The 13327-nt window shown below is 43.5% G+C and overlaps 2 protein-coding genes across 11 annotated transcripts in view; one reads left to right on the top strand and one right to left on the bottom strand.

The window, feature by feature from the left end:
* Window positions 1-12007, bottom strand: part of BORCS5 (BLOC-1 related complex subunit 5) — a 33346-nt gene extending 21339 nt beyond the window's left edge. The window contains exons 1-3 of one of the 10 annotated variants that reach the window (XM_075871398.1): window positions 11809-12007; window positions 5628-5800; window positions 2336-2514 (exon numbers count right to left, since the gene is read on the bottom strand). In XM_075871398.1, coding sequence (XP_075727513.1) covers window positions 2336-2514; window positions 5628-5775 — 327 coding nt within the window. In that variant the 5' untranslated portion in view covers window positions 5776-5800; window positions 11809-12007. Of the gene's footprint in view, window positions 1-2335; window positions 2515-5627; window positions 5801-6007; window positions 6262-6322; window positions 6416-6591; window positions 6880-11808 lie in introns of those variants that run through there. The other 9 variants (XM_075871400.1, XM_037416493.2, XM_075871402.1 and 6 more) reach the window with 9 other exon arrangements.
* LOC142768895 (uncharacterized) lies at window positions 7266-10018 on the top strand. Its single transcript, XM_075871396.1, has 4 exons — window positions 7266-7527; window positions 9304-9477; window positions 9533-9625; window positions 9697-10018. Exons 1-4 carry the CDS (start codon window positions 7307-7309, stop codon window positions 10001-10003), a joined length of 795 nt encoding a protein of 264 aa, XP_075727511.1. The 5' UTR covers window positions 7266-7306; the 3' UTR covers window positions 10004-10018.
* Window positions 12008-13327: the final 1320 nt, after the last annotated feature.

Raw genomic sequence — 13327 nt, 5'->3', positions numbered from 1 at the left:
ATATTTACCTACTAAAACAGAATGATTTCGGACTCAGTAATTCACTTACTTTGGTTTCCACTACCCCTGATATGGGTTTTAGGCATAATTTTGACTCGCACGCGTTGATCAGAGCCAACATTATATTTAGAATCAAGATTCACCTTGACAGGACGTGGTTATTTCAAGCTATAATTTGCACGTACCTGTTGTTTCACTAGAAAAATTGAACGTTGCACTTGGATTTGTGAGCACTGTACATTGCTGGGGATGATTATGTAATTCATTCAAATGGAAAGAGAGGTTGAGGTGCTGAACTTTTCCAACGTGAGATCCATAGGCATGCCCAGGGTTCCCCTTTGAAGGAAGCGAGTGGGGGGGGGGGGGGAAGGTCCATTGTGATGCCCCCTTCTCTTTACTATGTCTATGTAAGAGGCTGGCTTTCCACCCCCCAGCTCCGATGACTGAAAAGGTGCCTCCCCCCCCCCCGTGGGTAGGGTATGTCTATGTTGAGATCCACCGCCATCTACTGGCATATTATGTCCAAATGAAGTAGGACAGCAAGGGAGCTACCTGGAAGGTCATGATGTTTCCCCCATATAAATTTGACATTTTGTTATTTCGATATATACCACACAAGTAAAAACATGCACGAACAAATATAAATGGAGGTTCAAAGCATACTGCTGACATTGATAATGGTGCTCTAGTTGCAGTGCTGCTATCACGTTATGATCTACAACTTTTTAATTTATGGAGTTTTTTAGTATATTCCTTCATTAACTTCTCTTTTTTGCTGCACAAAACAGAATAACGCAGAAGTGGAAGAACTCTGAACTTCTCTGCAAAGACTTATGTGAAAACAAATCGCAGAGATAGCGTGTTTTACAAAGGCCAGACAAATTACCGGCAATAAGTTTTTGTCGACGGTCTGACGACGGCCGTGGTTATCACAATGGAATAAAGCAAGCATTGACAATGGCATAAGAATGGCTACGCATGCCTTATTTCTTCTACACTTTTCTGCCCCGCAAAGTCATATGCCCTTTCAATCGCGCAGCTAAAAAGACAAAATTGAAAGTCCCTTTACATGGAGGGCCCAGGCAAGAACCGATACTCTAGTGAGACACTCATTAAATCACCCTGATGTTGTGAGTTGATAGCATGTTAGTTAATGTTTAATTATAAGGTGCAAATAAATACCTACTTATCCTGAACTCAGTCATTTCATACTTTCTTATCAGAAAAAATTGTATATTAAGCTTGAAATACATGTGCAGTTTGTCGTGGGTTATACTAATTTTGACCAAATGAAAATTACAATTTCATTATTTCTCTCACAATACAAAAAGTTGAATGGCTCATTGAATATGAGAAATCCTAGACTGTCGGCATCATTAGGCAGCCCATTTAAAAGGGTATGAACATGAGCTAGTTTATGTGGTTTCATAATGGTGAACAGCGTGGACACACCGGACAAGAAAGACTGACAGGACTTGGCACTAGTGAACAACGTTAGCATACATTTAGTGGGTACAACTTATGTCTACTTGACAAGGACCTTCCTTTATTTGTACCTGTGAAATAGACACAAATTTTACCTACGCAATAAACACTCATGTTGTTGGCCAGTACCAAGTTCTGTCAGTCTTTCTAGTCCCGTGTGTCCATGCCGTTCTCTTTTATGAATTTCAAATGTTCACTACATTGTGGCTTACCGCTGGGTCACGGCCCGTGTTTCTTCTATGAAGCCACAATGTTATGAGCATGAATCTGTTGGTTGATGGAAACACTTCTTTGCACTCCTCGAAGTGCTCTTTGAGGACTCTAATGTCACTATTCTTACCATCATAGGTTCATTATTCGAAGGGAAAATCAAGAGTTAAGCACCATTTTTAAGTATTGCACCGAAATTCACGCACGACACACAAATTTCAAAGTGTGTTGGACATTCTGCAAACACTGGCTTGATGAAACGTCATGAAATGTGATATCTTAGGTCTCTGGCCCAACCAGCCATTATGCTTTTTACCAATTAGGAGTTACGTAGGCTTTACAACACAACATTGAAATTTATGACGTCACAGCATGTGAAGCAGGAATTTCAAGGTGGCGTCGCCTCCGGCATTATCATTTTGCGTGTTTTATTGCTTATCAGGTCTCTTCGAGGCGGAGTGATTCTGGATCTATGAAAGGGTAATTTACTGATGATAGAAAAATCGTTTTAATCCTTAGCGTCTTTTTAAAAGCACTACTTACTTTGCAAGCACAAATCATGTCCACATATCTACAAATTTGTAAAACAATGACCAGGTACTGTTCTGTCATCACTTATTGGAATACATCTGGTCTTTACCTGCAGCTTGATGAGGTCCTCGTCGTTTTCCACCGTCTGAGCATCCACGCTTCCCTCCTTGACAACCACGATGCTGTGACCTGAAGTGCCCGCATAGGAGTGAGGTCGCGGTTTAGGCGAAGGTCGCGGCGAATTTCGCAAGAGGTGCGCCGGACTCTTGCTGCTGAGTTTAGGGGAGTCTTTGAGAGGAACAGCGCATGCGGTTACCAGTGTTGCCAGAAGCAGGTGAAGAGAAACGAGCGAAGTAGCAGCATGAGAAAGACAAAAGAGGAAGAAAGCGTTAGGAACATGAAAGCAGGTATTATCAGCAAATATCAATAATGGAGGGGGGGGGGGCGAGTTGGTGGGAAGTTCCTGATATAGCTTTCTCAAGCGGCCTCAAGCACAAAAATACCCAGGCCTGTACAAACACCTTTTACATCCTCACGGAACTTGTTCCAATACCTGAATCACAAAATTCCTTTAATGAAAGCTCCTTGTATTTATCGTTTCTAACAACTTTATTATGTTTGATGAAAAGGTACTGAGATAAGCTTCCGCTGAGTTATGAACGAACTAAAGTTTTGTTGCAGTTTTTTTTTTGTTGTCATGTAATGTACACCCTCCCAATTTTTGAAATGCTATCAATAGGTCTTTACTGCTGAGTCAATCACTGTCATAGAATGCTATACAACAGTGCCGCACAAAAAAAAATGGAGCCTGTGCATGATGAATAACTGGGCAAAAGTATCTTCTGATCATTCTTTTTTTCCTATGAACTCAACTTCTGCATCTGATATCACTTGAAGTTTTTTTTTTTGCATGATACCACGGCATAACAAAAGGTAATGTTTTGCTGCCTAATCGTAATGGAATGTGATATGCCTACCCACTGGTTGTGCTACTTACATGTTAGTCTTAGATTAGGTGGCAGTCTCCTGCCGTATGTTTTTTGGGATAAATGCCTAGGTTCATCTTCAAGGCTATTGAAGCAACCGATTCCCAACAGCATTCAATGAAAACATCCATAGAAGAGCACCGACTTCCATAAAAAGAAAAAAAAGAAGGTCGAGGCTACAAGCTTGCAATCCACCTTTTTAACTGCTTCAGCTCAGTTTTGTTCAAGTTGAAATGCTGCACGGTCCCGTAAAGGTCAGTGTCTGACAAAAACAAAAGCTACCTTTACGTTGTGCAGGCACACAATGCACTTCTAAATTTTGCAACATCTGTGACATCTTGTGCACAGCTGTGTATTTACCTGTAAAAAGATCTCAATGGCAGTATTGTGTTTGCCGCTACACTAAATATTTGCACCAAGTACAATTTAGATGGCTTATTATAAAAAACAGTTTGTCTACTACTGCTGAGCTGCACGTAAAAGATAAAGGCAAGAGATGAAAGACAGAGCAATGCATGGAATCAGCTTGGCTCTTGAGTGACAAGACATCATCAAGGCAGGAAAGGAAGTGAATCTGAGGGCATTGCTACAAGGCTGCTCCTTGAATGCGGGATGTCCAATAAAATTTACATGTAACCATCACCAAAGGAGTTTTTTCAAGCATGTTTAACGAAACACTAAAGAGCAGCAATGACACACAAAGAGCAGTAATATGCAGCAATGAGATTCATAAACTGCACTTTGAAAACTCTAATGCCATATGTCTAACTCTCATAAGTTCATCATTAGCGGAGAAAATCAAAGTTGAAGTTTCCTTTTTCCATTTCGCACCTAAATCTTTACGCATGACGTAAGAAATTTAAAAATCTTTTTTCAGTATTCTCGTAGCATTGGCTCGATGACATTTTCTGAAACTTGAATAGTGAAGCCTACGGCCCCAAGATGACAATGTACTGAATTTTTATCGATTGGAGGCTACTTAAGACCCAGTACATGCCTTCAAAATTTCTTACATCATGGTGTTTGGTGCGTGAATCTGACTGTGGCATTGTCACATGTTTTTTTTTTTCATGTGTTTAGTCGCTTACTAAGTGTCCTGTCCTGGTACAAGTGGTGTTTTTGGGATTGTCAAATTGTACTTTACAAAGGCAGACAATTATTTTGCTATTTATTGTCCCTTTAAGCAGTTCTAACTTTTACATAATTCACCTGGCAGCATATAACCACCTGGCAGCATATAACGGCGAACAAAACAGCATCTAACCCTTAATAAAGCAGTACAAGTGAATTGGACACTTCTGGATTATATCAGAGCCATCCCAAGCCAAGTCGAACCTAATCACATGCATACGAACTTTATCGTACTTGTTGAAACTGCTATCAGGCCTTATCAACCTCGCTCCATTCAATTTTGCTTCATATATGTTTGCATGTCTTTTCTGCACCATTTCATGTGCTTGGAATATTGTCAAGCTTAATTGAAGCCATGTAAGCCTTTATCTAAACTTATGAGTCGTCAGTTGTTTGCATGTATGGATTTCTTAGCCATGAATGGGGCATGTAACTATGACTCGGCACTCATATATCTGGGTGCAGTGCATACGCCAGTAGAGCACACAAATTGTCATTAGGAAGTGTATACTGTGTCACACTTTATCAATGGATTATTATACTAGGAGAGTCTATCGAGATTGCCTTAGAATAATAAAATGTACTCATTGTTAGTAAGACATGGTAAGTCACTTTGAAGGTATCAATAGGGAATAAAGGTACAAAGGTAGTGTACTAGCGTTACACATGATCCTAGCCATCATTTAAGAAAATATGTGCTAGCATGGGGGTATAAACAAGCCTCGTGAATATGTGATACTCGAACAAGACATAATCATGGAGTGAATGACTCAGTTTACTCATGCAAGTCGTACAGATAGAAATCTGAAACTTTAGAACAGCACAGATTAGTGTGCACCACTTTGTTCCTGCCTAATTAAGAACAGCACTGTGACAAAGACGTAGTTGTTACTATTGTCAAATTATAACTGGCTGTGATAGCTTTGCAGGCCTAGCTAACTCGCACTGTCCAGACATAATGCCCCATCAGAAGAGGAAAAAGTGGCAGCAAGCTATCTATACGAGATGAAACACACGGTCATTGACCAAGCATAGTCAAATAATTTGATGTTTCAGAACCGAACATAGGTTACTTATTCACTCTTGCATATGGGTTCCCCTTTCAAGCCCTATGCAGTTTTCAAACGTCAGACCATTTCATCGGACTTGCTCACTCAGAATGTTTCATCTCATCCAATGCCTAGCCAGACGAACTTTCATCAAACTGTTGACTAAGCTATTCATATCTCACTGATAGTATGACACAGTGCGTAAAGCTTACGTCAAAGTCTCATAAGAACATACCTCCGATCGGGTTGTTCACCGTTGACGAGACGTAGGGGACGTCGGAGTCCGAGCTAATTGAGGGGCGAGGTGAGGATGCCTTGGTGTGGCGGCCCTTTCCGACTTTCAGGGAACCGCCACTAGAGTGACTGCTCTGCTCCAGTCCCATTTGCTGAAATGACAATGGTGATTTGCTGAAACGATACACAAATATCCAATAAAGTAGATGAAAAGACGACTGCCGCTGTAGCTCAATCGGTGCAGCATCAGGGGCCTTAGTCAAAGGTTGCAGGTTTGGTCCATGCCAGTGCAAGTTGTCTTTTCATTCACTTTACTTTCTTCATATTTTTATCATAATTACTACAATTTGCTCAAAACTGTGCAATTAACATCCCCCATACCTTCCTTTCCTTCACTGGTGGTTTTCACTAAGGTTGTATTAACAAGGAACACGGCCTTAAAATTTACTTCTTGCATTCAACGGTATCGTTAGTGATTTCATCGAGTGCCTGCACATTTAATTCTTTCCGAGTTCCCCTACAGTTATGGGATTTCAATGATGATTCTAAGCCTATTTGTTGGCGGGTAAGCTTGCTAAGAAAATTTACTGCCTGTGTAGTGGAAGCGGGCCCACTAGCGATTGAAAAAAAAAAACATCAAAACAAACCCGCCGGGGCACTTGCATAAACTGAGCGCAGAAATAAAAAACGCTTTACATTAAATCGCCACTGAATGAGCTTCACCCCGGCCTGTGAGCTGCTCCTCGTCAAACCGGTATGCCTTCAAGCCGAATAGAGGTCATGACTAAGACAAACAAGCACATAATTATCAGAGCGAGCATCATGTTTGAGAAATTATATATTGCGCGATCTGTAGAGGCACAATTTATGAACAGTTACTTTATTACTATTCGGGCGAATTGGTGAATATTACAAAACCAGCAGAATATTAAAAACCATACTTATCTTCCAGAAATGAAGAATACCTTTTTAGATCGCACTTAGGATGTAGATACAGATGTTCTTAAGCTTTACAACATACCTTTTATGAAAAGCAAACACTGTTCGTGGCGGTGGTTGTACAGAATGTCATCACTCATCTTGCATGAATCAGTCAGGTGTTTCGAATACTCCACGGGTATTCCCTTATTTTCCGGACATGTCCAAATTGACTGGCAACAACTGCTTTACCAGGTTAGTAGACAACCTATGGTCTCTTCGTTTTGGCTGCACCGGCTGAACCAGTTCAAAGGGTGCAGCACCTTCGTCCTCGTTTTGCCGGAGCAGCGCGCGCCCTCTGTCGCACCCTCTGCACTGGCTCCCTCGTTTTGTCTAGGTGTAAGCCTAGTTCCTGACGAGTTCTGTACCGGCGTGCACGCACTCCAAAGCAGGTGCAGAGTAGTGCAGCATGGCGGGCGTCCCCCCAAGGCCAGAGCAGACGACGTTGCAAATAGTTGTTCAGGGCGTTCAAAAGGAAGTTAAGGCACTTCACAATCCCGACGGGTCATTTATGACGGACGCCAACGGTTACGTCTATGAGGCATCAGGTAAGTCAGGCTGCATGCATTGCCAAAAAACGTGGTTAGCGGCCAGGAGTCGTAGTCGGTCAGCAAACAGCCTCGTAGCATTGCTTATGCTATGTCGGTATTTTTAATCTTGGTTTTCGCCCTTGCAGACGGCAAGCGCGTTACGTTGCGGTTCATGGCAGGGAATCGTGAAAATGACCCCCCTCCGGCACAACCGCCGACGCCTTCTCCTGCCTGCGACGGCGACGTTGACAGCGATGGGGCTTTAGCCGCATTTCCAGCAGCAGCCGCGTCGGCTGAAGATGTGGAAGAGCTTTGGAGCGCCCGAAAAACAAGGTTATTCATCGCCAAATACTCGGAAATGAAGGACTTGGTGGGAAAAACCAGGGCACTTCGGTATGTCATCCTATGTCCAAAATTATTTGCAGCTTTTTATTATTCCGTTTCACTCTAGGCAAGCACCAACAAGATAAGGGCGCATGAAGTTCACAATGGCGATGGTTATTGTTGCCTACATTTTACTGCCAGCAATTTACATTTTACTGCCCCCCCCCACTGAAAAAAAATTTTGGCTATGCGCCTGACTGTGACATATACGTTTACATATACACACAAACAGTATGTATAGTCACGCACATATATACACAACGAAGGCATTCGTAATGTTTCATTAAGTCAAGTGATCTTCAAAAACAGCGACGGTGCTTTTGTGTTGGGCATTGCACAACCGCTGTCTTGCCGAAAAGGTGCAGCACCTCCAAGCTCAAGCCATGTTGCAAGTGTAGTGCTGCCTTGAGAATTTGCACTAGAGGGAATTGCATGTTGTTATTCTGAGGCACATCTCTAGCAAGTCTCGCCCTGCAGTCCTTGTGTCTTCACTGTCTGTCCGCATTTCTCTCGCACTGCCACTTTTCAAGATGGTGCAGCTCATTGTTAAAAGAGATATGCTTCTTGACACGTGCTACCCTATCTTTGAACCTAGACTGCGCCGTCGTGTCAGCAAACAAGGTTGCGCAGCTGCATGTTTTACAATGCAAAGACAGGTTAGAATATGGCTGTCTCCTTAGTGAAGCTTTATGATCCAAAAGAGTGATTTACACAATGTTCAACTTCTCCAACATAATGCTTCCCGCACAAAAAGAACGTTCGCAGTTATCAGAAGTGTGTGAATAGTGAATTTCGGAACCTAATCAAGTAAGAGTCAAATAGTAATGGCACCAAATAGAATACAAATAGTAATTGAATACTGTTTGAATAGTAAGTAGACCATTTTCAAAACAGCCTTAGAACAGAACATTTTATTTGAAACAAATAGTCACAAACTTTCGACAAAGGCCATTACAGTCAGTTTGAATCTACTCAAAATACCACAATTACGAAAACTAAGGTAATCTCGTATGCAGCAGGAACTAGAATATTCGTAACATTTTGTAATTGTAGGTTCAACTACGGCATTGACTAGCGTTATCAACGTGAGACTTTGTCACCTCACTTTAAATAAAATTGGGACACAAAAACAAAACAATTTACAACCAAACATTGCAGATACAACTAAATATGTAACGGAGCAGATCAACCCGTCATCACAACATGGCCTGCGCACTAAAAGCGGATAACAATGGGCGTTGAAATTTACATCTGCAAGAACAATTTACGCAAACGCAAAACTTGTATCTGTTGCTAGTCGTGAAGCTGCAAGCACTCGTAGTTCCCACCTTTGGTTATTACAAGACGAAGACAGGAGCTGATAAATGCGATACAGCTAAAGTGCAGTAAAAATTGAGCAAGAATGGAGCTTTCAGAAGCGCATTCATTCGACAATCAATATAGTGTAGGTAGTCTTGCAAAAGCTTGGGCTGCGTACAGGTCACATTAGGGATTGAAAGAATGACTTGTAGCTGTTTCGTTGTTTTGGGGTTCTCCCGCCAGTGCCGATTATTAAAAGAATATTTGTTACTTAGAATATGTGCAATTCGATTCGACTTAGGAACCGAATACAGTGCTGTTTGATTCATTATCCAAAATTTTCGAATAATCGAACATCCCTAGCAATTATCCCTGAAAGCTACACATATGAAGTACTAAGGAAAGGTTCATGTGCTACTGCAAGACTTGGGTCACGTTACGTCGCTTCCTTCTTTCCTACTAACTGTGCTTTGCTTTTTTGTTTAGCACAAGAAGGCTTCTGTGGAAGAAGTTGGCTGAGGCCATCAATACGGAGTTCTTGTGCAACGTGACTGCCACACAAGTGGAAAACAAATGGAAGTCGCTGGACAGAGCATATAAAAAGTCAAAAAAAGACAACAATTCTTCAGGTCACCACCGTGTGAACTGTGAATATGAAGAGTAAGTTACGATTGTGTCTTCATATCTTCAGTGATTCTCATAGTGTCTATTACAGAGAGCTGGCAGAAGTCTTGGAAAAAGAACATAGTGTAAATCCAAGGCTGCTCTTGGAGCCTGGAAAAACAATCCTGCCTAGTGCAAGTCCAGAGTAAGTAAAAATTACTTAATTTGTGCTGTAGCCTGGAAATGACATGGCACCTGTACAATTACTTTCAACAGCACCAGCATCACTGAAGCACCTCAAGATGCAGCAGTCCCAGTCGAGTGCAACACAGCATCCAAAGTTCGGAGCAGCACAACGCCAAAAAGGAAGCGCCAGAGTAGGTCCCAAGTCACGCCGCTCTTGGAGGCATTAGAAAAAATGCAAGCTTCGAGAGCTAAGCAAGAGGAGGCAGCAGTGAAACAACTGGAGGAAAGAAAAAAATGGGAAGAGGCAAAGGCAAAGCGGCATGATGAGCGCATGCAGCGATTCGATCGGTTGATCGACGTACTCTCAAATAAGGACGGGTTATTATATGGGCAATAAACTTTTATAACACTAGCAGTGTCTACTCCATCTAATTTGTTAAAAAAAAACATTGCTTCTAGACGCGGCACCCCACTTCGCAAAACATTTGCACACTGAATAAATCGCGAAGCAAAGATGAACTTCTAGCACTGTTCCTTTGCAATGAACTCTCGCAGAGACTGACTGTAGCCTGGCAGACTGCAATCAAAATCTCCTTCACTTTCATCATTGCCCACATCTTCTTCTTGGGGAAGCGTTGCAAGTTCCTCAAGGAAGTCCCTTTCATCGTTGCACATGTTGTGTAGCACACACGCAGCCATAACTATATAGCAGCACTGTTGCACACTTTTTGCATCAACAAGGTAGAGCCTCCTAAAACGCTGTTTAAGCAGGCCGAAGGTGTTCTCAATAAGCACTCGTTGTTGACTGTGTCGTTTATTGAAGCTCTTTTTCCACGTAGGAAAAGAACTTCCATTGTCCTTGAATGGGGTCATGAGCCATGGCATCAGTGGATATGCACTGTCACCCAGTATATAATTGTCTTCACATTCCTGAATTGCGCGTGCAAAGAAGGGGCTCTCCCTCAGGACACGGGCGTCGTGAACCGAACCTGGAAACCCAATAAACACGTTCAGCAACTTGTTCCTGTCGTCGCAGATTCCTTGCAGGATTATCGAAGGCCACTTTTTCCGGTTGAAGTAAGACTGCGTAGATTCGCTTGGAGTGAGTATCCCGATGTGTGATCCATCGATACAGCCGATGGTGTTTCTTGGGCCCTTGCCTTTACTTTTGGCGAGGAAGCCGTTCTTTATGCGGGTCACTTCCGCGCTACTAGGCCAGCAAATTATCTCATCGCTAATAGCGTGTAAGAAGTGAACGACCCGTGTCACACAAACATGAACAGACGACTCGGTAACATCGAATTTGTCGCCTATGGCGTACATAGATATTTGTGAGCCTAGGTACACAAGCGCTATGAGGCATGTTTTTTCGGCACTGATTTGTTGGCGGCCTTGCACTGCCCTTGGGTAGAAGGCTGAAGTCTTGAACTTGGCCCTGAAACTATCAAAAGTCTCCCTGGACAGCCTGAAGAGGCGCTTGAATTCATACTCATGGTACCTGCCGATAATGCTTTCGTACCCGGGTACACGGTTGGCATCGTCGCGCACCAACGCGCACGCGACCAAGATGCACGCATCGTCGTACTCATCGTCGCAGTCACTGCAAACGGCACCGCTGACGGAATCGTCGTCGCTGCTCGAGTCCAGCAATTCCATCGCAGTCACAAGAAGTGCCATCACGGCCGTGTATTGATCGGACAAGGCGGCGGAGGCGGCTATTTTAGGCTTACACTACAAGGTGTTCTCCGGCCTGCACTCACGTCAACTCACGCCTTCGTTTTGGCTGTAGCCGTCGCGCGCTAGTGTCGGCTAGTGCCGAGGCGTGGTTGAGGCTGCACCTGCACTTGCTCGACCGGCGCTGCACGCTCACTGCACCGCTTGGCACCGCTTTTTCTGCACCTGCACTTTTCTGAACTAGTGCAAGCCAAATCGAAGATTTCACCAACGTTTCAACCAACGCCTCTTAGAAACAACCATCGGGTGATTTCTTCCAGTGGCACCACTTTCGGCAAGCGCTGATTGGCTGGTTAAAGAAATCAGGACATGCACTCACTTCCATCACTGGATGCGCGTGATTCTACGTGACGTAATGTGACATTGCCACCGAAAGTGAGCGTCTCAGAGGCCTCATCGTTTTATGAGCACAGTAACAGGCAGCTGTCAAGCGTCGGTGACGAAAGTGATACGACGAGTGATACTTACGATTGTTTACTGCTTCAAAGGAATATACAGAGTTCCGTCACTCGCCGCGTAGGTTGAAGGGCGTAAAAAATGGGAGCACAGACTTCTTTAGACGAAAGACGTCGAATAAATTCGAATAACTTGAGGGAATCGCATCAACAACATTACCAAAGATAGCGCAGTACAACTACAACATGGACGCCGCCATGTTTGCTGTCATTGTTACTAGACGAGCAACACGATCCCGCTAGATCTGACTATTAACCTACCGTAACGACGCGTCAGTGGATTCATATAGTGGGACAGTAGCTCTTGTAGTTGCATGGGTACGCTATGAGCTATGGTAAGCTAGATTGCCTGAGTTCTGGGTATCACTCACTTTTGCCTTACACGTAGCATCCATAGGATGTGCTTAGCATCCCTAATACAACAAAATACCGCAGGGAGGTCAAACGTTGGGGAGGTCAGTGTCAATAAGGTTGATAACTGGGCTAGTTGGTGAATAATCATTTTGACGTAAGGTTAAGTAGCACAATTTCTAACATAGACAAGAGGGATGTAGCGAGTGTCGTGTCCTTTTTATCACTCTTGTCCATGTTAGAGACTTCGTTACTTAACCTTACGGAAAAATGAGTTCGTTGTGTGCCACCATATTTAAGTAAGGGCCGTACAGAGACTTTATATTTAAGTATTTAGGTAGAGTGCCTTGATTCATGTTTTATCCCCCTCTATTTGGAAAACTCGGCGAAGCAACACCATGAACTGCCATGCCTACAGACACTCCGCAAATCAAACGCGGAACTTCTCCCCACTTGACCCTAGTGTGGTTGGAAACATCACTAAACATGGTCGTCGGCAGGATTCTTCATGGGGGGTGAAAACAGTATTGCATCGTGGCTGGGGAAGGGGGAAAACACTGTGTAGCCTAGGGAGGGCAAGTGCCCCTTTTGCACCTACCTGCTGACCATGAATCTAAACAAAGAACGAGTAAAAAGGGTGGGTTTTGTCCCACGACGGTAAACGTCATCCGGCTTGCTTGCTGTGCCTTTTATGAAAACACGGCGCTGGCAACTTTCCCGTCAAAGAAGCTATGTCACACTGATAACGCGCATTGGGATAATCAGGGTGAACAGTGGAAGTGCCTCAGACAAGCTGGCTGACGTTTCGATAGGAGGACCTATCTTTGTCAAAGGCACCTTGTGATCCTTGGCGTATTAGCTCAACGCCTCCTACAGGAGGCGTTCAGCTAACAGTACAGGAGGCGTTGGTTAGCTTTAAGGGGGTTAGTAGTGACGTCATATCCTGGTGATGGCGCTTGTCCCTGTTGGCAATTGCCGTCTGAAAAGAAAAAAAAACTATAAAGCAGAGGAATGCAGTGCTCGCTTCATTTCAAGTTAGGTGGTAGTGATTGAAAATGTTCTCAGAAAGTGGAAAAAAGAAAAGAAGAAAGAAGAAGCACGCAAAGTAGGAGGAGGTGTGCAGCTAAGTGGCACACAGCTCCCGCGACGCGCAGGTCACGGGATTGAGTCCCGGCTGCGTT

Source organism: Rhipicephalus microplus, chromosome 8 (assembly GCF_043290135.1).
Source record: "Rhipicephalus microplus isolate Deutch F79 chromosome 8, USDA_Rmic, whole genome shotgun sequence".
NCBI classification, from domain to species: Eukaryota; Metazoa; Arthropoda; class Arachnida; order Ixodida; family Ixodidae; genus Rhipicephalus; species Rhipicephalus microplus.
Note: the sequence above shows the minus strand (reverse complement) of the source record. Positions and strands in the feature narration are given on the sequence as shown.